This window comes from Pantherophis guttatus, chromosome 1, assembly GCF_059756535.1.
Source record: "Pantherophis guttatus breed Tessera chromosome 1, ASM5975653v1, whole genome shotgun sequence".
Taxonomy (NCBI): domain Eukaryota; kingdom Metazoa; phylum Chordata; class Lepidosauria; order Squamata; family Colubridae; genus Pantherophis; species Pantherophis guttatus.
This window is the reverse complement of record NC_142063.1, coordinates 154,149,865-154,172,292: the sequence shown is the minus strand read 5'-3', so window position 1 is coordinate 154,172,292 and position 22,428 is coordinate 154,149,865. Positions and strand designations below refer to the sequence as shown.

General features: G+C 40.4%; 1 protein-coding gene across 1 annotated transcript; it reads right to left on the bottom strand.

Moving 5' to 3' along the window:
* Window positions 1-6,603: 6,603 nt before the first annotated feature.
* Window positions 6,604-22,428, bottom strand: CDCA7 (cell division cycle associated 7). The gene is made up of 10 exons (XM_034427560.3): window positions 19,808-22,428; window positions 16,407-16,529; window positions 15,881-15,991; window positions 13,713-13,958; window positions 13,134-13,211; window positions 12,134-12,322; window positions 11,479-11,619; window positions 9,840-9,989; window positions 8,704-8,840; window positions 6,604-8,532 (listed from the first exon to the last, which is right to left on the bottom strand). Exons 1-10 carry the CDS (start codon window positions 20,348-20,350, stop codon window positions 8,502-8,504), a joined length of 1,749 nt encoding a protein of 582 aa, XP_034283451.2. The 5' UTR covers window positions 20,351-22,428; the 3' UTR covers window positions 6,604-8,501.

Below are 22,428 nucleotides of genomic sequence, written 5' to 3'. Positions count from 1 at the left end.
TGGACTTTCAACTACAGCTTTCTGCAATCCACTATCCTTCTGCTGAGCAGGATTTTACATTAGGGCAGATCATGTTCTGGAAGACTATTTTAGAAAAGGACCTGTATAAGGGTGCCATTTTACAACATGCTAAAATAATCCCTGAGTATCAGTCTGTGCTTAGATAGGCTTATATTACTAAAAGGGTTTCTTGACAGGAAATGCTAATCATTGAAAAGAAGCTTACTGTTTGAATTTTGGATTTTCCCCTCTTCCATCTGCGATTGGATCAAAGACTTTCTGAGGGACCGGCCACAAACAATGAGGGTTGGGTCTGTCATATCCACCTCCCTGAAGCTTAGCACTGGCTCCCCACAGGTCTGTGTGCTCAGTCCCTAGCTGTATTCACTGTACACGCATGAGTATGTACACACAATCATGCACCAATCAAATTCCTTGTGTGTCCAATCACACTTGGCCAATAAAAAATTCTATTCTATTCTATTCTATTCTATTCTATTCTATTCTATTCTATTCTATTCTATTCTATTCTATTCTATTCTATTCTATTCTATTCTATTCTATTCTATTCTATTGTGTATCGTCAGACCCATCCACTGTGATCATTAAGTTTGTAGATGACACCACCATACTGGGTCTTATTACAGGTGGAGATGAAACAGTGTATGGGTTTTTTTTTTTTCAAAAACTATCCACATGGCGCTTAAAAAACAACCTGCACCTGAACATCAGCAAGACCAAGGAAATGATGTTGGACTTCCGGAGGAAGAGAGAGGAACCTGCCCCACTTTACATCGAGGGGGGCTGTGTAGAGAGAGTTTCCACTTTTAAATTCCTGGGAGTCCATCTCAGCGAAGACCTCACTGGAAAAACAACACGATCCAGGTGGCCAGAAAGGCCCAGCAGAGACTCCATTTCCTTAGAGTCTTGCGTAAAAACAGGGTGGAACAACAACGGATGACCTCCTTTTACTGGTCCACAAGAGAAAGCATCCTCACTTATTGCATCACTGTATGGCATGCCGGTTTGACAGCCGCGGATAGAAAAACATTACAGAGGGTGGTGAGTACAGCACAAAATATTGTGGGCTGTCCCCTGATACCACTAGATGAGATCGCTAGGGCTCTCTGCCTTAGAAGAGTGAGGAAAATTCTCAGGGACGACTCACCCTGGTCACCACTTCTTTACCCTCCTACCATCGAGAAGGAGATATAGAAGCATAGCCAGCTGCACAAACAGGCTGAAGATCAGTTTTTATCCATGGGCTGTCAAGACTCCTGAATGCGAAATAACATCATAACTACGTAGTACGATGGACTTGCAGGGCCGGCGCAACGTGTAACATGTTCACACTGGTGCAATAGGACCGGGTGTTTTGTTAATATGTTTCATTGGGTTAGGGATTTTCTGTCTTCTCTGTGAGTTGTACTGTGTTGGGTGTGGGGGGGTGTTGCACTGAGGGAGCTCAACCAATCTCATCATACATATGTTGTGCAGTGACAATAAAGATTTGAAATTGAAATTGAAATATACCTGCATGAATCTTACATAGCAGTTTTGTAATAAAACAAGAATGAACAAGAACCAGGCAGCTGGATTTTGGACCATAGAATGCATCTCTCTTTGCTTAGAATGAAGATCTCTAATTGTAAATGTAAGTCCTTTGTGGCAGCACCATGTCAGAGCATCATAACTAAGCATAGTGATTTTTAAATTTTCCATTAGCATAAGTAATCAGGTCCTCTAGCAAGCTGGCCCAGCACCTGTTGTCCCTATGAAAGTCCTGCCTGAAATGACTTAAATCGGGGGTGTCAAACTCACATTGTCACGGTGGCATCACATGATGTATCAGGACTTTTTCCCCTTTTGCTAAACCGTCGTGGTGTGGTCGTGGCCAGCGCATGATGCATCCAGCTTGCGGGCAGCAAGTTTGACAGCCCTGACTTAAATGATCAAAGTTTCAACTGTTCCTTTTATGTTGTTAAATTGGTTGCTGGCATTTATGTGATGTACAGTTCTACACTACAAAGTATTTGAAGTGGTGCTTGGGGATAGAAAGAGAGTCATAAGTACTGTATTGTATGGGATGGAAGGAGGGTATGTATACTCCTCATTAAAAGATTTTGCTAATGAAATAGTAGCTAGTTCATGGATAGATTGAGCCAGTTAAAAATTACCACGTTCCTCTCCCATTTCTCTTTTCTCTCCACTTGGATGCTCTGCAGACTCCCAGGTTACATGCTAAATGCAGAGGCAGGATGTAGAGATGATGTCAGTTAAGCCATTCACAGATGCACGAGTACAATTTCTTGGCACTCCACCACAACTAAGAGCAATGGTAGCGCAGTGATTAAGAGCGCAGTTCTGCAGGCTACTTCTGCTGACTGCCAGCTGCCAGCAGTTCAGCAGTTTGAGTCTCACCAGCTCAAGGTTGACTCAACCTTCCATCCTTCCGAGGTGGGTAAAATGAGGGCCCAGATTGTTGGGGGCAATATGCCGACTCTGTAAACTGCTTAGAGGGCTGTAAAGCTCTATGAAGCAGTATATAAGTGCTATTGCTATTGCTAACAACTATGAGCCCAAAAGCTGCTTCTTGGATGTAATTCTTCCCTGGGGGGGTGGGGGGGAAACCCAGCTACTGCACTATTGATGGATGCGTATAGACTGATTTTAGAAATGTTTGATCATCCCTTGGCAATATTTTGATTTACAGACAGCACCTAAGTGCACTCTCCAAAATGCCCACCCCGCTCCATGCCCCTTGACTCCAAACAGAAGCTTACTTTGGCCATGCCCAAATGTTTTTCTTGCAACTGTGCCCACTTGCCCAGGAAAGGTGAACAGGTATGAATGAGGAAGCATCCAGCAAGATTGCATTTTGAGAAATTGAGACTGCAGCACCAGTTGCATTCTCATGGCAATCCTTTTGTGAATGAACAAACCCCCACCTTCAATAATCACCTTGCAGGAATGAGGAAATCCAGTCATATTTAGCTTTTCAATACATTCACCAGCCCCAAATGAACATACATTTTATTCTTTTTTTTAAGGGCTTCTCATCTTTTATGTACATTTTCAAAACATTAGAATTTGAGGAAATTTTTATAATCCAAAATGCCAGCATTTTCGCCCAACCTCCAGTTGGAGTTGGCGTCTTCCCTTGGTACAGCTCCACAGACTGGAGAAACAGAGTCACCTGCTCCACAGATGCAGAACTGCAAAATAGCCTGGCAACGAGGTTTTGAAATTTTGCCTCCGTGTTAGTTCTGATGAGTCTTCTGGATAGACTAGGGCAGGGGTCAGCAACCTGCGGCTCTGGAGCCGCATGAGGCTCTTTGGGCCCTCGGTTGTGGTTCCGTCAGGTGATCCCACCACTGGCTGGCCCCGCCCCTTGCCCTCCCCTCCCAGTTATTCCTCACCTGGCCCGAGAAGGTAAAGATGATGGCGGGGGATGGAGAAGCGGCCATGGCAGAGACAGAGAGATACAGAGAGAGTGGGAGTTGTGGGGGGAGAGGGAGGGACGGGAGAGAGATATGTCAAAAGGATTTTGTGGTTCCCGGTGTTTTTTAACAACTGGTTTTCTGCCCTAATGACCGGCTGGGTGGGCGTGGCTGGGGGGGGGGTCATGTGACTGGTGGAAGTCAGTGACATCGAGTTGGCCATGTCCACCCAGGTTTTGTGGCTCCCAGTGTTTTCTTTTCTGTGGGAAACGGGTCCAAATGGCTCTTTTGAGTATTTTAAGGTTGCAGACCCCTGGACTAGGGAAGTACTGAACTGGCTACGACCTGTGCTAATATCACACAGTATGCACTCATCACATCAATGCCCATCTGCCAGAAAAATAAAGGATGCAATTACCACCACAGCACATGTTAAAAGAAAATAAGTTGAAATGTGTTGTAAACAAATTGGTCGGAAGGCTTTCTGACTGTACGACTTCAACACTGTTTGGCAGTGAAACATGTAGGGATCTTCTCCATTGCAGGGCCCACATCTCGAGACCATGAATAAAAGTACTAGCAGCACCTGAATTCTTTCTTTTCAGCACAATCTTATTTCCCTGGTCAATTGTAAGACGTATACCATTGACCAGGGAAATAGGATTGTTAGGTTGGACGCAACACAGTGTGCAAATGGGGTTGAGGTTATCAGTTTCATATTCAAAAGCTATGCAATGCAGTTATGCATAGCCTACCTGGAGCAGAAGAGATGCAGTATTCTGAATATTGAAAAATTTGTCTTGGAGGGTGCTAAGCAGAATTCTACACAAGGACACGCTGGATGCAGAGGTGGGTTTCAGCAGGTTCTGACCAGTTCTGGAGAACCAGTAGTGAAAATTTTGAGTAGTTCCAAGAACTGGCAAATACCACCTGACTGGCCCCACCCCCATCTATTCTCTGCCTCCTGAGTCCCAGCTGATTGGGAGGAAATGGGGATTTTGCAGTAACCTTCCCCTGGAGTGGGGAAGGAATGGAGATTTTCTTCCCCTGCCACGCCCACAGAACTGGTAGTAAAACCTGTTGAAACTCACCACTGGCTGGATGCCAGCAAGCTGTCCTGCTTTTACGGCTACTTTTCCTTGCCATGGACATGCATGCTCCTTCACAGTGATTTTAAAATTACCATTTGTACAGCCTGCTAACATAAAAGGGTGGTGCATAGGTATTACTTCAAAAAGGAGCATCTTAGCTTTATTTTTATTTTGTTTGCTTTATTGAGGTTTTCTCCAAAACACCTATCCCAATCATTAAGATATAAGCAGTATTTATCTCCAGTAAAAGTTCTATCAATTCCAACCGCTATCCCAATCCGCCTTTCAGCCTTCCCATTTTGCATTTACACTCATGTCCTCTCCAGGACTGCCATGAAGTTGATTCCTACACCCAAGAGCAAATCCTCCTGAGAGCTGTTTGGATATCAGGCTTTTTCAACAGCCAGTCCTTCCTCGCAGGTAGGAAGCACATCACAACTCATTAGTAATTTACTGCTACAGTAATTTTTATAATTACTGCCAGGAGGCTTCATTAAATTTGATCTAATGAATAAATATTGTATTTTCAGTGTGATTACCAGCACAGCTTAAGCTGTGTGCCATAAACAATTATTTTCTTCCATACACAGTGCCAGCTACTACTGATTTTTTTTTATTTTATTTCAGGGTTTAATGTCAGGTGTCAAGGGTTACAGGGCCATCTATATCCCTCGATATAAAGATAAAAGATAGAAAATGAAAATAAACCCCTGTAAAACCATGAATAACCATAGTAGCAAAGTATGTTTAATACAACGGGAAAAATGGATTTGGAGGTTTCTTATATAGGCAGGAATGTAAAAAGCTACCTTAATTCAGCTTGAGGATTTGAAAAGGCAGATCAGCAAATTTAATTCCCCTCTCCCTTTCAGCAGTGCAATACTACGGGGGGAAAATATGCCGTTATTTTATAATAAAGGCAATTTCCTATATATCATTGGTTCGGACTGAAGGCTGCTATGAAAAATAAGGTACAAATGATTAATTACATGTTCCTAGGAAATTGGGTAAAGTTGTGGATATAGATCTTTCTGGATTAAAGCAAGACTTATTCACAACGGATGGGAGTTTGCTTTGTGATGCAAAATAGTACAGCCTTCACAGATACGCTGGCGGATTTCCTGGCATCTCTATAATCAGTGCGAGTTTTCAATTTAGGGATTATCCCAAGTGCAGGATATAAAGCGTAACTCATTCAACAGAACCTGCTTTCAAAAGTGAAGATCCAACTAGGTTCTTCAGGTCAGAATAGGAGAACTACAGGCTCACTTTAACTAAAAAAAAATCTTGTCTAGGAGAGACAAAGGTACATAGCATAGCTTTCCATTCTAATCTGGATTTCCCCCCCCCCCGATATAAAATCTTCTCCATGCCAATTAGCTTCACTGCTAGGCATGCCATATATGTTGTTCCTCGGAAAAGCTTATGCCTTTTAGTAAAATGTTTTAATCTGAAGAGTTGGTACCAGACTCCTGAGTTTTGGCTACCATAGACTAACACAACCTTTATCCATCTAACCGAGCTATCTGCACCTGTCATCTAGATCAGGGGTAGGTTCTACTTACCTTTACTACTGGTTTGCAACAGGATTGCGCATGTGCCTCGCTTCTGCGCATGCGCAGATCACTTCTGATGACGTCAGGGTCAGTGGGCAGAGCCTCCCGCCGGTTTTACTACTAGTTCTATAGAACCGGTCCGAACCGGGGGCAACCCACCACTGATCTAGATACATTAGATTAACTGTGGCCATACTCCATGGGGAAGATCGCCTGTAGAACATTACAAGACAAAGATCGAAGTTGGGATTATTAAAGGCAACTTTGCTGCTTAAAAGGATGAGGAGAGGGAGGGAGAGAATATTTACTTTAAATTTATTTCTCTGCTACAATTGTGTTTTTTCCCCTTGCTCTACTCTTGATCCAATTACAATTAAATATGAAAAATCTAAATATGTACTGCAAGCAGTTTTCGTAGAGGATCAGAGTCATGCATGGTTTATCCTGTACACAAAATATCAGTGCTGAAATGAACATGGGACCTTGGCACACACAGAAGCACAAGAAACAATGGCCTTTTCAGCCCACTGCTAAGCAAACTTTAATTAATCAAAATTACATTTCATACATAAAAAGTATCAGGTTACAGTATTGTTCAAACTATTCTAGGGAAAAGACTTGAGTAGCGTTACTGCCTTTTGCTGCATTTAAAACAAATCTTCAGAAAATTAACAGCCACATGTGTCCAAGCATTATAACACCTGTTCACGAAAAGCAGAACCACAATTTTAGAGGCAAAGCAAAACATCCCATGATTTTTCCCCCCTGAAATGTGTATTATGAAAATTAAACCTAAACTCTTTGTGAGAGAGATATTCTTAATTCCATTTAGATTTTATATTGTACTGCTTATAAATGGTACTTAGTATAATATATGGGAAAGTAGCAAGTGATTCCTTCTTAAAGGGTCCTGGCAACTCAAGAGATCTGTCCATTTCCCCTCTTGCAGTTTATTCAACACTGATGAATTTTATATCCAATGCACTTTGGATGGGTAGCCTTTTATCCAGTTAGCACAGCATTTAAGCAGATACACCACCAGCTAGTAAATGAAAGCCACAACCTCCACCTGTGTTTGATGCACAAGCTCCATGCCTTATTAACCAACACAGTTTGAAATGTCACCAATTAGGATCCTATCTACATTACAACTCATGGAACTGTATTGTTCATGGTCACTTCTTTAGACAAGCACAGAGTTTATCAAATTGCTGCCTGAAAGCCTTGCATTTACAATCCAATATGCAGATTATGCAAGATTGGCTCCAGCATAAACTATGATGGAAGACTTGTGAATCCCTATCTACAATACACAATTTTTGACAAAATGTAAGGCATGATGCTTTATGTATTAGATGAGTGAAATTATTTGGTCAATAACCCAATTTAGAATTATTTGAACTGGTCTGCAAAAGTCTAGAGACTAACAGCAAAGAAACAGTTTGCTTTAACAACTTGCTTCCAGCTAATTATTTTTGGATTTTTGCAGCCCTAATGAAACTGCCTTCCAAAACTCTAATGGTTCCTTTTAAATATCCCTTACCAAGATCTCGGGGACAGTAAGTTTTAGGATCAAACCATTTACTAATTTTTCATAAGTCTGAATCTTCTCAAGACCCTTTTAGTCACACTTTCATTGTAAGTACTATTTTAAACACAATAAAACATGGTCCTAAGCATGACTGATGAAGTACACTTCACACTTACTGATTTAAACCATTTCAATTACTGTCAAAATTTTGAACCTAAATATTGAGTCCTTTATCACTGCTTCTTTAAAAAAAAGTTTATCAAGAATTTAAGTTGCTTTGCAATTAGATAATCACGGCTGCTATTTACAATAGCTTTAAAAGCTAGCGTTTGATTCATTACTGAATCTACTATACACGATAACTGCAAATATAGATACATTGAATGTCCCCCCCAAAGACTTTCTTTACAACAAAGGAGAAACAAAAATTGGACTCAGCTAACATTAACAATAGTTAGGGATAATGTGACAGCGGCAGTTCCAACATGAACGTAAACTCAGAGTAGCATAGGGAAAGTACCTATGCAAACTGCCACCAGAAAATCTCACAGAGTGAGATTCAGGAGAACTATAATGGCAAGTACTGCTTTTGGTTGGTTATAGCCTTTGTATGAAGCCGCTGCTCCCCAATGGGTTGAATGAGACTTCTACCTGCTCTGCTGGATGCTAATTAAGATCCAGTAGCATTCATCATGAAACAGGACTAAGAAAGCTTTGATTTAACAATATGACGAACCACTATCCTGCAACTTTGAACTTCAGTCAAAAGTCACAATTTTTGCTCCCCTTTTTAAAAGATGTCAACCATTAATAAAAGTGAATTCTCAAATCAGACAAATCTAAGCATATGCGCTGAAGATTATTCTGGAATTGCTTCAGAAGTTCATTCTTGCATTTCAAGTTCTTGTTTCAGACTGCAAGGGGTGAAAAAAACACAAAGTGAAACTAAGGCAATCAACAAGTAACTTAATATTGTTCTAAACATGAAATGCCTCTTTGAATCTGGATTTTCATGAATGCATCTGTGCATTCTTGCCAGTAATTTGTATCTTATGTTCCGATTCATAAAGAAAAGTGGAATTTACCTTTTCAAGTAAGCATGGACATTATCATATCCATGATACTTGGCTAAGTAAACCAAGACACCAGTAGCACATCTTCCTTCCCGCTGCCGGCAGAAGCTACAATTGCAGATCCCACGGCAAGGTGGGCAGTACCAGTTCTAAAGGAAAAAAAGTAGAGTGAGAATGAACTCTAGGTAGATTCAACTTAATTCTTGTTGCTATTAGGCTATGATTCAGATAGAATACCATGGCAGTATCACGATTCAGCTAGAACACCATAAACATGTTACACATTTTAAATAGGAAATTGAAAAAATATAGGTAAACTTCATTTACCAAATGCCTCATGCAGTTAACCATTCAAAGTTATGACAGTGATGGAAAAAATAATCAAGACCAAGTTGTGCATTTATGATCCCTCTCACATGTTCACCATTATAGTCAGTTGTACATGTTGCCCTATACCATTCTCCCCTTCATAAACCAAGGATATTGGGAAAAGAATACAAGAGTAAGCAGACACACAAAGGAATCCAATAGTGCAGGGGTGTCAAACTCAAGGCCCGCGGGTCGGATTCGGCCTGTGATGTGGTCGGATCCGGCCTATGGAGCCGTCCTGGAAAATTTAAGGGGCCAGGCTGGGTCATTTCGACCTGGTCTACCTGTGTCGCTTCAGCCTGCTCTACCCAACGTGAAGAGGAAACATCGGGCCACTGTGGCTTCGGCCAGGTCCACCCAATGCGAAGAGGAAACATGCCAGCAGTTGGGGAATGGCGTCAAGATGGCCATGCCCACCCAGTTGGCTACGCCCATCCACCCCCAAGGTCAACCACAACCCTGATGTAGCCTTCAATGAAATTGAATTTGACACCCCTGAGCTAGTGCTATTTGCTTAGTGTACTCATTTCTCTTGTAATCAATTCTTCTCCAATGAATATAAACATTAATTCCATTCTTGCGGAATTATCCCAGTACCAGGATGAATGTTCCAAAGGACAGGAGAGTGGGGGAAAAGAAGAACTTACTGGTCATTTCATTTTCCATTAGCAACAGAATTGCTAGCCCCAACTGTGGTCGCTAAATGAGGACTACCTGTATTTCTACTTTTTAATGAACTTTAGCATGCATTCAAGCAAACATGAAAATAAAATAATTACTGGATCCAACAAGGCAGCCCTGACTTCTTCTCCATAACGATTACGAAGACAAGGCCCACAGAATTGGCCACGTACTCCAAGACACTCTGGGTTCCGGCAATTTGTCTTAGTATCTGTCGTTTTCTGACGACACTGGTGACAGGTAGAACCCTGTTAAAGAGAGCAGCAAAAGCAAAGGATACCAGGTTGATTGTTGCTTTGAAAGAACATTGCACCCTTGTCCCATCTTAGTGTGTTTATCATATGGACCCAGTGGCTTATTTACACATGGTCTAAGTTATAGTGCATATAGTGCACACATTTATAATGCACATATTTTTTAACATTTCAAATTTTTTTTATCCTTTTATTTTTATAAATAACTCAAGGCGGCGAACAATACTCTTAATACTCTTTCCTCTTATTTTCCCTACAACAATCCTGTGAAATGAGTTGGGCTGAGAGAAAAGGACAGGCCCAAAAATCACCAGCTGGCTTTCATGCCTAAGGTGGGATCAGAACTCAAGTCTATTGGTTCCTAGCCTGGTGCCTTCACCACTAGACCAAACTGGCTCTCTATAGAATTCAGTAAGCCAAAGCAAACCAATCCCCTTATGGCTTAGAATTATGGCCACTAAATACCTATCTGAAAAAAACACATCCAGATTTTATGTATTTGAAGTTTATCTAAGTACCAATTGCTTCAGCCCTTTATTTTGTAAATTAATCAAATTTAAATAGCAGCAAGCCAAAAGATGCCATTATATCTGAACTAGATAAACATATTCTTTTTACAATTTATCAATAAAGCCACTACATGTGAACCTCCATTTTATTACTAGGTATGAATCAGTGGTGCAATTCAGCCAGCTCTATCCGGATCACGCAATCCGGTAGTGCCGGCAGCGGGAGGCTCCGCCCACCTGCCCGGATGTCATCACATCCCGTTTTTGACCCCCTGTGCATGCGTGGAGGCAAGCGCGTTCACATTTGTAAACCGGTAGCGAAGGTAAGTGAATACCACCCCTGGTATGAACCATCACATTTAATCTGGAAGAGGGAGCAGAGAGATGTGTTGCATTTAAAATTCTCACCAACGTGTACAGATAACGGTAGCAAATGAAAAGCGTTAGACCCAAGACTTCCTTACTCCATCTCTTTTCCCTCTCTGAAAAGTTACTTTACTGCTTAAATAAGGCCCTTTCATTTTCATAGCAACAATCTTGAGGAATAGGTTGTACTGAGAATGTTATTGGCCTGAAGTTACCCAGTGAACTCCCTGATCAAATGGGAACTTGGAGTTGGATCTCCCCAATCCAAATCTTCAGCTGTATTTGTCATGTATGAAATATTTCAGTGAAGTCTACATGAAGTGAGAAAGGTCCTCCTCTTTAAAGCACTCTTTGGCTAGGTACTCTACCTGCTCTGTTTGATCTCCTAACTGCAAAGAATCAACTTAGGAAACTTCCTGGCATTGGAGTTTCTGCAATTATGCAGTAAGAGGTAGAACAAAGGATCAAAGATTCCCTTGGCAAGCATCAGAATGTAGGATCAGGCTCTAGTAAAGAGGAGACAATCAAAGCAAGAACGATGCACTATCTATAACATAATTTGGACAAAGCAAACCAAAGGGCTGAATGCAGAACACAGGTCACCTTACCGTTGCACGGTTGTAGACTTTATCTTTCACAGTTTCACAAATATTATCCAATTCTTCCTCGGTTATTTCTTCCACTGAACGGATGACATGGGGAAGAGTCATAGCACTAGTGCGCTTTCTTCTGGGGGTGTCCCTTTCATCCTGAATCCAGAAGAAAACGGTACCGTTGGGTTAAATCAAGCCATTGAAGAGTTCCATAAAGCACTGTAATATTTATGCAGTGATGTCCCTGCATTTCTTAACCAAAACACATTACTGCATTAAGGTGGCTTGTTGGCTTTAGTGTACAATTTCTCCTTCATTTCCAATTCTGAAGATGCTTTTTTTCTGAAATACAATTTAAGGGTTTTCATTTCAATCAGGACAAAGCCAGATTTCTGGCCAAGGACTGCACTCAGCCTTATATTTTTGAAGGGCTCTAAAAAACAGATACAGCCAGGAACAATGGCAAATCTTGCTACTGAATTGTCTTGGCAATCAAACCAAGATGGGCCATATCCACGGTTATGCACGACACGAAAGACAAAAAGTGTCTATTGGCCTAGCTTAATTATGACTAGATATGGTTGTTTTATATGAAATCCTTTATCTAAATCACCTAGGCTATTTAAGGATCAATTTACTTGGTTGTCCGAAATAAATATCACCAACATACCTCAGAAAAATCTTCAGACATTTTCCTTCTCACTAACACATAGGGATCCTCCTCCTCTTCCTCCATAAACATGGAATTTGGAGGACCTTCAATTAGGGATCTGGATCTTGTGTGAGGCCTAGAACTTCTTTCTGGATTCCTCCTTGGAGCACTTCTGGGAACTGATTTCCTTGGACTACGCTGGGCTTTCTTGAATGAGGATAAAGGTAACATGGCAATCAGACAGGTATGTAATTCTAAATCATTTATAAGCTACAAGACATTTCCTCAAATTTAGCAATTTATTCCTCTCCAAATTTAAACTACAGCAAACTTAGTCTCAAATAAAGGTTCATAGAATGGTAGCCTGCAGCTCTAATGAATCATACCACTCAAATATAATCTGGCCAAATTAACATAAGGGAAGTACAGTGTAAAACTGTTTTCATCTACTCAGTACCTTTTTGATGCATCTACTTCTAAAATTCTAACAATTGTATTTATTAGTCATCCATTTACACACTATAAAGCTAAAACTTCTTTTGTATGGCCAATGAGACCATTGAAATACTGAATCATAATATGACTTCGCAGGAAATGAAACATGATAGAATCAATGCTGCTCAGATTGTCCTGGCATGTTTTTCTCCCAAGATGTAGGTTAGCTGTCAAGCATCCACCGGCACCTGGTTTAGCATGGTTTGCTAATCATGGACTTGGTTAAGCAAGATCCAGATCTGAACTCTGAGATTTAGAAGTGCATGTGTTTATTTCAAGAAGATTTTTGATGTATTAGTTTTAGGTTTAAAAACTTCCTGGTATGTCTAACTGAGCACTGAAATTTTATAGATGGGCAAATCAAAAAATAATTACAAGTGGCAATTATTTTATAATATAGTAAGGCAATGGACTTTATTTGCTTTAAGTTCATCAATAAACAGGCTTCAAAAATAGTGATACTTCTTGTTGGATAATTATGAAATAAACCAGGAAATTAACAAAGTGTGTAAGTGTGATTTACCAGAGTAGGAGTTGCGAGTGGGCCTCTTTTAGTAAAAATTCCAGACACATTTTTTAATTCTTCCATTAGCTTTGCAAGCTGTAATGAAGAACAGGAAATAAGTAGTGAAATCTCAGACAGAATGTATATTAAAGAAACTGTATAGACACAACACATACAAAGACTATTTATAAAGCTGATCAGATTACTGAAGAGGCATAAAAAAAAACTACTGATCAAAACCTTTGGTCATCTCCATGACTATGGAGACAAGTACACAGTAATAAAACAGGTCATTTATTCTTGATCTACTGGACCTACTTTTCCAATTGTTTCAGAATTTTTCACAAAGTATTCTAGACCTTATTCAAATGGCAAAGATAGACAATATTGAAGGAATGAGATTAAAAATGCCTGCATAATTATAATTTTGAGTACTGCTTAAGCTGCCTGAGGTTGATAATCAATTAAGTAGCATTAAAATATTTAACGAAGCAGCATCAAGAAGTTGAATGTGTTTTTACAATGAAACACAAGCCACAAAATTAATCCACCATTCAGAAAAAAACCAGTTTCTTGAGGACTTTCTTTTATGTTTACCATGGCTTTGTTTTCCTTTATATTTAAAGCTCTTCTCTCCAAGAATTTGGGTCCACTTTCTTCATCAGATTCTGCCTCAGAGTCCAATTTACAGGAAGGTTGTGAAGCTGGAACTGTTTTACTCTTTCCCCTCTTAGACCTTCGTGGTGGGAACTTCAGAGCAACTTTAAGGGGAGCAGCACTTTTCTTAGGCCATTTATGTGAACATTTCTCTGCTTCTTCTTCTTCAGAATCTGTCCCCAGTTTCTATTAAAAACATTCAAATAAAAAAAAAAACATAGTAAGCCACTTGTACAGTTAGACTGGAATCAGGTGGGTTTCAGCAGGTTCTGACCAGTTCTGGAGAACCGGTAGCGGAAATTTTGAGTAGTTCGGAGAACCGGTAGTAAAAATTCTGACTGGCCCCACCTCCATCTATTCTCTGCCACCCAAGTCCCAGCTGATTGGGAGGAAATGAGGATTTTGCAGTAACCTTCCCCTGCCACGCCCACCAAGCCATGCCATGCCACGCCCACCAAGCCACACCCACAGAACCGATAGTAAAAATTTTTGAAACCCACCACTGACTGGAATCCAACATTTCATGGACCTATACCAGATCAAAGAGTGAAAAACCTGTGGCTAACTTAACACTCTTAAACTATTCTTTATCACTGTTCTTGCTAACCAGAACTGTTGAAAGCTGTAGTTTAACATCTAGGGTTACAGGTTCTATATCAGTAATTTAGAGCCACCATCAGAGCACAGATATTATAGATTTTCCTAATTAAATAACTTCCTCTTATTTTACATATTCAGTTGTTGACCTTTGCTGAGGTGGCACAGTGGTTATAGAGTGCAGTACTGCAGGCTATTTCAGCTGACTGCTAGCTGCAGTTCAGCAGATCGAATCTCACCGGCTCAAGGTTGACTCAGCCTTCTATCCTTTCGAGATGGGTAAAATGAGGACCCAGATTGTTGGGGGCAATAGGCTGACTCTGTAAACCGCTTAGAGAGGGCTGTAAAAGCACTATGAAGCGATAAGTGCTATTGCTATTGCTCTTGACTTGGAAGAATTAAGAAAAAAATTACACTGAAAGATACTGCTGTAATGTCAGATTATATGCTGTTCCCCTGCTGCAGGCCCTGTTGGAACACTTAACTATCTGCACATAAAATAGTACTATTTTTCTAAAACAATATAGAAAGGAGTTTCCCGCTTTATATGGGGCTAAATACATCAAGCAGAAGCTTCTTACAAGGTCTACCAGGTTGCCAAGCCCCACTTTTCAAAGCTTTGACATGCCAGAGAAAACCATTAGGAAGTGTCTTCACAGTTCTACTAAATATACTGGTGTCTGTTAAGTCCTTGTCTAAAAAGACGGAGAAGGGAAAGCCTATAAACACTGAAGAGGGGAAACAAGGAAAAAAATTACACCTGAAGGGTATCAAGTAGACCAAAGAATACTTAAAGCAACTGTTCACATCTGGCCCTAGTCACTGAAGGACATTTAAGTACCTGTCTGCCTTTCACCTTTTCAAATCAGACGTTATTATTCCAGGCATAGATCCTGGGAAGGGCAAAGTGAGGGTAAATTAATCTTAGAAGAGTTTTTCTTTATAAGTATTTTTAGCAGACGTTAGAAACTGGGCCTTCTTCATCCTTCCTTCTCACTTTTCCAGCTTTCTTCTGTTAAAAGCCATCAAGTCACCTCATTGCTCACATTTGGAGAGCTTATTAAAATATGTATTTTCCCTAAAGTAATAATTACTTCAGAAAATATGCTACCCATGACGTTATCCTACCATTTTATTTTTAATGAGCTTTTTTTGTAGCTTTGTTTTGCATAGCACTTTTTTCAATGGAGAAGATATAGCCAATAAATTTACATTATTGGAGCTTCATTTGCCAGCTTATACATGGGCAAAAGAGCTACTTCATCACCGTCAAGAATATTACCCCTTTTTGATCACACAATTTACCACAATATGGAAAAGAAGCTCTAATCTTACACATGAAGACTATAATTCAATCCTCATGTACAAGATGGCTGACAGTTTTGAGTTCCCTTGCTGGCTTCTCAATCAAAACAAGTATTTCTGAGACTATGGAAGTTGAAGGAACTTGGTCTATTTCAGTGTGCAAAATAAGGACAATAGTAATCAAGAACTTTAAATGCTCAACTCACCAGCACGTCTTGAATCTCACTTTCTGAAAAGCCACAGAAAGATTCTTCATCTGAATCCTCATAAAATATTTTAGCCATTTTTTCTGCAACTTCTGGCTTGAAGGTTGGTTTCTTAAAGAGAATAAGTACACTATGTGTTTCTTTCTCTCTCTCTTTTTTAATGAGAAGCTATTTTCCATAAACTGTTCTGAGAGCAAATCACATTGTACAAGTGCACTACAAGAGAATAGCTTTTGTAACAAAGAAAAATGGTTCAGGAGGTTTACAAATGGTTTCAGAGCTTTTATGGCAAATCATCAGGCATGTTAGGTTAGGCGACATTTCAAAAGGATAGAGTAAGTGGCTAATCTACCTCCAACAATTACTACCTAGGAGCACAAGGGAAGAAGTGAAATGAAATTAGAGTTCATACTGTATATTCATATAACTGCTGTACAGAAATGTAAGCAAAGCATTTTAATCACAAATAGGGTATTTCTGAACACCACACATTCAATTTCTGTTTATTCTTGCACTTTTTACTTACCGTGTTTGCAAAATTATCAGAGCCAAAACTGTCACAGCTATCATCAGAGGATGAAGACGTTTCCATAGGGACTAGTCTAGTATTACGGAATGCTGTGGATTTTCTCTTCCCTGAAAGGTTGCCCTGTGAAATGGACAATGACAACTCAATTAATTACTATAATGTGTTTTATGTAGGCTGGCTTAATAAAGCTAATCTAATCTAGTTTGGCTACAGACTAGATTGAAATACACATTAATTTTAAAAAATGAGTCTTCTATCAAATGTTGTGCCACTATGGTAAAACAAGCACAATCTATTAAGCAAGAGAAAATTTCACTAACGACATTTACATATTTTGAAAGCAATACAACTCTCAAGACATATACTGTACTTTTATGGGACTTAAACTCATCTACAACATATAGTAAGGGAATAGTTCTAGTTAAAATTTAACTAAAGTTTAACATTCTTTTATACCATCAGTTTACAATTAAAAAAGCACAGCAAAATTTTTAGCCCTGTTTTGGCTATGGCCAACTGGTATATTGTTTCAGTAAAGGGCAGCCATGAATTCTTCATCAGCTCAATTCAACCATTCATGTGGGTACATTACCACAACCATAAATAATTCAGATTTAGCCATGATCTCCCAAAAGCAAGATCCAGCTTGGGATTCCATAATCATATATCTTAACTTGTTGATTAGGATGGCAAACTAAAGGTTTATCAGTCAGAAGTAAAATGCCATTATTAAGATGAAATAAAAGATGCCCAATTGCGTAGGTAGACTACAGATATGTCAAAATCTTTCTGCAAAATAATCATATAAATCTTCTGCCCCAAGTACTTTTTCACCCATATAAAAGCCATTTTATCACTCTATTCCAACTGTAAGTATATAGATTTATCCTCCCCAAGAAGCAGTAAGTCCCAGTGGATCTCGCTTCTGAAAAAATATGTACTGTAAAGGACAAATAAAAATTAATTAGAAGTGTCTGGATTAGATAACTGTTAAAAATGTAATGGCTTTATAAATGCAGAATTGTTTTCCAAAATGTTTTTTTAATCAGTAAATGTTAGATATTTCTCCTCTTCTTCTTCAGAATCTGTCCCCCACAGATATTGTACTGAGTCACAAAGCAATATACTAATATTTGAAAACAGGAGAAAAGGATTGGGGGGGGGACACTCAACTAAAAAATGTGGCAACTGACAAATTTCTAGGAATGGCAGAATCCACAACACATAATTTTAAGGTATGCCAAAAAGATAATGTGGCAACTAAATTATAGTATAATCCTGTGACCATAGCACAGGTCCCCAAAAGTCTCTCATTCTCTGAGGCCTATGAATAAGTAAACTGACAATTACGTACAGGGTAATCAGATTTTAAAAGTGCCAATGTATCAGATTAAGACAACAGAGTGCCACTAAATCATGTTTCATGGATGTCTTTGAATCAGCGACTAGCCCACCTCACAAGGTTGATTTGAGAATAAAATCACTGGGAGGTCACCATTTACACAGCCCTGAGAACACAGAAGGGAAAACAAAGCTGTTGTTTTTCAAGCTCAAATGGGCTAAGGAAAAAGTGAATCTAAAAAGATTTTGAAGAATTTTTAATTCAAAACTGGCAAAAAGGATCTCTGCTAAGGGTTTATCTGAGTCAATATTCAAGTGCCATTAAGAGGTGTAACCACAACTTGTGACTACAGTATTGTACAGTAAATTGGCAGCCTTCGCTCTTGAGACAAGACTCAAAATTATTTTATTTCTTATTTCTCCATTCTGAACCTCAGGCCTAGGGCATTTTCGCTTCTTTCTCATCCTTGTCTTCCCCCCTCCCCCAAACATAAATCTGGGATTAAAGAACGGGACAAGAATCTAAAAGCAACTTTTTCAAGGCCTTCCTGAAAGGAGTATTCCATATTTGAACATCAGCCAACCAACCACTGGTCTGATTATTTATCGGGCCAATGATTTATTTCTATGCCAGCTTTCATCACAGGAGCTGGCAAACCCTCCAGGTCCACACCTTCTTACAGAGCAAATAGGCCAGTCTACCATGCGCGCCATGATCCCTTCTCAAAAGGAAGGGCTTCGGTTTCCTCCACCCTCTTTTCGCGGCATGCTCAAAGGAAACCAGCAGAGAAGGTGGGATCTTCGGGTTTCTGACCCCCCACCCCACCCCGTTGTATCCAACTTCGGCGTTGAAGCCACCCTAAAAAATAAAAACTCAGCTCGACCCCTGAGCCACAGAGATAGTCGGAGGGGCGGAGGGACCAAATTTGAAGAGATCGATAAGCGCGGGAGAAGTACTTAAGTTTCCCTCCCCTCCACCACCATCACCCCAAACCACTTCTCCGGCTTCTTTCTCCCTCTCCCCCGCCGCCGAAAGCGAGAAATACCCCCAAGAGACAAAGTTAATTTGCAATGAAGTTTATTTGACTTGTGGGGGAAGTTCCCCCCCCCCAAGAAATAGAGGAGCAAGTTTTGGGAGGGAAAATACTTTTGGGGGGGGGAGCCCCGGCGGTGAAACAAAGGATTACTGCCTTGCTGGTGGTTGCACGCCGATCTGGGGAACAAAAAAAAAGAAAAGAAAAGAGGGAGAGAGATAGGCGGGAAGAGGGTGTGTAAATCGCCCTGAGTTGAGCCTGCCCTGCCTCTCTTACTACAGGATTTAAAAACTACTAAAGGCTCGCCGCTTTACTCCCGGATTTCCAGATTCTCCAAGATCTTAGAACGGTGGAAAGTCATGGCTCGAAACGAAACGTTACTTTTGCTAAGTTCCTCGTCGACTTCAGTAGCGTTTCCCCCCCCTCCACTTAAAAAACAAAACTTACCTATTTAACGTACAGGATAAAAAAAAAAAAACCAAAAACCTGCCACGTGGGTGGGTGGGGGGAGCCAAAGTTTTTGTTTCTTTTTTTTACCGAGCAGCCGTTTTCATAAGGCGGCTGGCTCTGCAAGCTTTTAAACCCAAACAACTTCGCGTCGTAGCTTAAAGGCTGCGAGCCATGTGCCCGCTTTTTAAACTGCAAGCACGCTCGCTCCCAATGGCGCTTGGCCACGCAATGAAAAACCACGACTGCGGGGCAGCAATTCTTCAACGCATTTGCCAATCTACTGGCTGAAGCCCGAGGAACGCTAAAAGCCAAAGATACCCTTATTGCAAACTTTACATTTACTCCTCCTTCCCCCCCCCCCCTCCAAATCCGTTCCCATTCCAACATCCGCGAAGCTTTTCCTGGCCGGCCCGTAATAGCTCCAACCTCGGATCTTTGTAAACTCATCTCAAGAGTTACTTGCACCGCCCGCCTTCCCCAGCAACCCAATCCCGCCAGTTGCCCAGCACTTACTCCAGAGCAAATAAAGTAAATGTCTACAGGATAGTCCTACGCTGCGACCAAGGCGCTCACCTGCAAGCCGAAGGGGTCCATTACTAACTGCAGATTTGCCACGCGTGGAGCTCCCGAAGCTTCTCCCGGGTCAACTACAAGACTCAGACTCGCGCCAAAGCTACTTAGAATTCGCCGGAGGCGGGGATTAGATACGATGGGTTTTTTTTCCCGCGAAAACTGCTGTGGGTCCTGGAAGGGACGAGCTTTTGCTTTTTCGCAGACGTTGCTTTTCGTTACGCCGCTGGATCCCCCTGACAACGCGGTTTTCGAATAGTCGTGAAGGTAATGGGTAGCAAAAGGAAGAAATTTTTGTGAAAGCTGGCCAGGTTTTTTTTCTTTTCTTTTCAAGTTTAGCATTAGGGGTCTATCGTTCTTCCAGGACCTATATCTGTGGCGCGAAATAGTAATGAAGTATTTGCATAGAAGGAAAGGGAGGGGGACGCCAGGAAAGAGAGTGGGGGGCACATCACGTCCTAACTTGCCTTGGAAGGAAGTAGTGTACTTAAGATACGTTGCTTTTGTAGCTAGTGAAAACAAGTTAAAGTTCGCCCCAAAACACATGCCAAGTGTCCTTTGCACGATTACAAAACATGAAAGCAGTTCTTGGACTATTATATAGGAATGTCTAGTTTTAATGAAGTATCATTCTTTATATTCCCTTCCAGAAAGAGATGATTACATTTCAATTAACTTTCCGCATCATTATGAAATGAGCAATTTTTTTTCTTCATTAACATGAATAGGGGCTAAAAATAATGTAGTTTTCTAAAGAAAAACAATAGAGAGTGTCTCAAAAACCTTTACGCCAGGCTTTTGTATGTGCCACCTTCAGTAATGTCAAACCAGATACTATACTTCACAGTTTAGAAAATACAGCATAAAGAGTACAGCAGTGCTTTCAGCGATGTTTTTGTACTGAGATATTTTCAGAGTGATAAACCCGATTTAAATGTAGTTCAAAATTGCTGCCGAGCAAATTGATGTGTATGTTCCGTGTTCCCTATAATGTTTCCTAGGACCAAACTCCACGCGTGTGGCACCCAGATAATTGGTAATATGAACCAAGAATAATCTGGAAAGTAGAGTATTTACAGAGGCCAAAACACAGTATAAGGGGTATGTAAACTGTAGGTTATTATTCCTTGTGAGCATGCAGCAGACTGGTGTAAAAGAATCTCAATTTTAAATAAGCCCTTAATTACATACTTACCTGCACCATTGGCTTCTCACAGTGCACACAAAAGCAAACAATCTGTTCTCTGGAGACTAGACCACACTTGAGTCTCTTAAATCAGCTTTAGTTCACCAGTGCTTTTCAACCAGCAGAGAAAGGGATTCCCCCATTTGTGCACACATACAAGCAACTATACCTTTAGATTTTCCAGACAATTTCTTTTCCAGGAATCGTATCAAAATTGTTTGCAGAAGTATACAACCAAGTACAAATAATTGCTGGAACTGAGGAACTCCATCTACCTCTTATCAAAATGGAACTAAAATACATCACGGGTAGGTCCTACAAAGCCATAAAAAGGAAGACTTTGGGGCCAGACCAGATATGAACTGGATACAGGTTCCTTTCTACTCAGCTGGCACCCAGAGGGACTTCACTGACCACCTGGGCCTGTGCAAAAGAACTGTCCGTATGGTCTACTCTTTTTCTCCTGATGCTGATAACAATTTTAATCTGGGCTAGCCATGCAATTACATGTCTATTAAGCAAAAGTAGCCATGACAAATAACATCTTGATTTTTGTAATTATTAACTCTTAGTTGGCTTTGTAGATTTTGTCCAAGTTGATTTATCCTTATCCTTTCAGGTTTTCCAACAGGGCACCCATTGCTGCTGTAATTTGTCCATTCACTCCTGGTTTTTGGTCAGGAAAAATCAAGACTTTGCTACCCCAATTTGTCCAGTAGAACTTCCAGATTCTGTAACAACTTTGTTCCCTATGCCATCCATCTGGTAAACTCACAATATTTGTTTCTCTCACCATGTACATATATACATCCGGACTAGACACTTGTTTCTCCGTGTCATATATGTGGGTACATCCATAATTTTGTATATGTATGTATGTATGTATGTATGTATGTATGTATGTATTTGTCATGTTTATGTAGTGTATATTAGAGGTGGAGACCCTTTGAGGGCTGTATGCAATTAAATTTCATTTTAATGTATGCTGATTTGTGTATATTCAAAGTGACAATTCAGTTATTCTAAGTCTAAGTCTTCTAAGTCTAAGTTTTACCAATAGTCATCTTAAAACATACAAAGCTATCAGCCCTGGACAACATTTTCGAATCTCGCTGTTTGAGGAAGTTGCATAACATTCTTAGAGACTCTTCCCATCCTGCTTACAATCTTTTTGGACTGTTGCCTTCTGGCAGAAGATACAGAACAATTAAAACTCGGACCACACATTTTCTGAATAGTTTTTATCCCAGAGCTATAATTGCACTCAACAATGAACTAAAGGGCCACCATCAGTGAGCTGTTGGACAGCATTACTTGGTCTGTTGTGTGGATGTTTGGGTGGTTTAGGGGTGGGGAATTGTGGTGGGTGGGAGTGTGTTTGGGGATTGTTATGTGTGTTGGACCTGGTCTTTGGGTGTTAAGTGAATTTCGTTGTATG

Coding starts and splice junctions, on each gene's coding strand:
- CDCA7 (XM_034427560.3), bottom strand. CDS start 20,350: ATGTGTTTTGGGGCGAACTTTAACTTGTTTTCACTAGCTACAAAAGCA. Junction 13,212..13,712: donor TAAAGGAAAACAAAGCCATG/GTAAACATAAAA, acceptor TCTTCATTACAG/CTTGCAAAGCTAATGGAAGA. Junction 8,533..8,703: donor GTCCATGCTTACTTGAAAAG/GTAAATTCCACT, acceptor CACCCCTTGCAG/TCTGAAACAAGAACTTGAAA.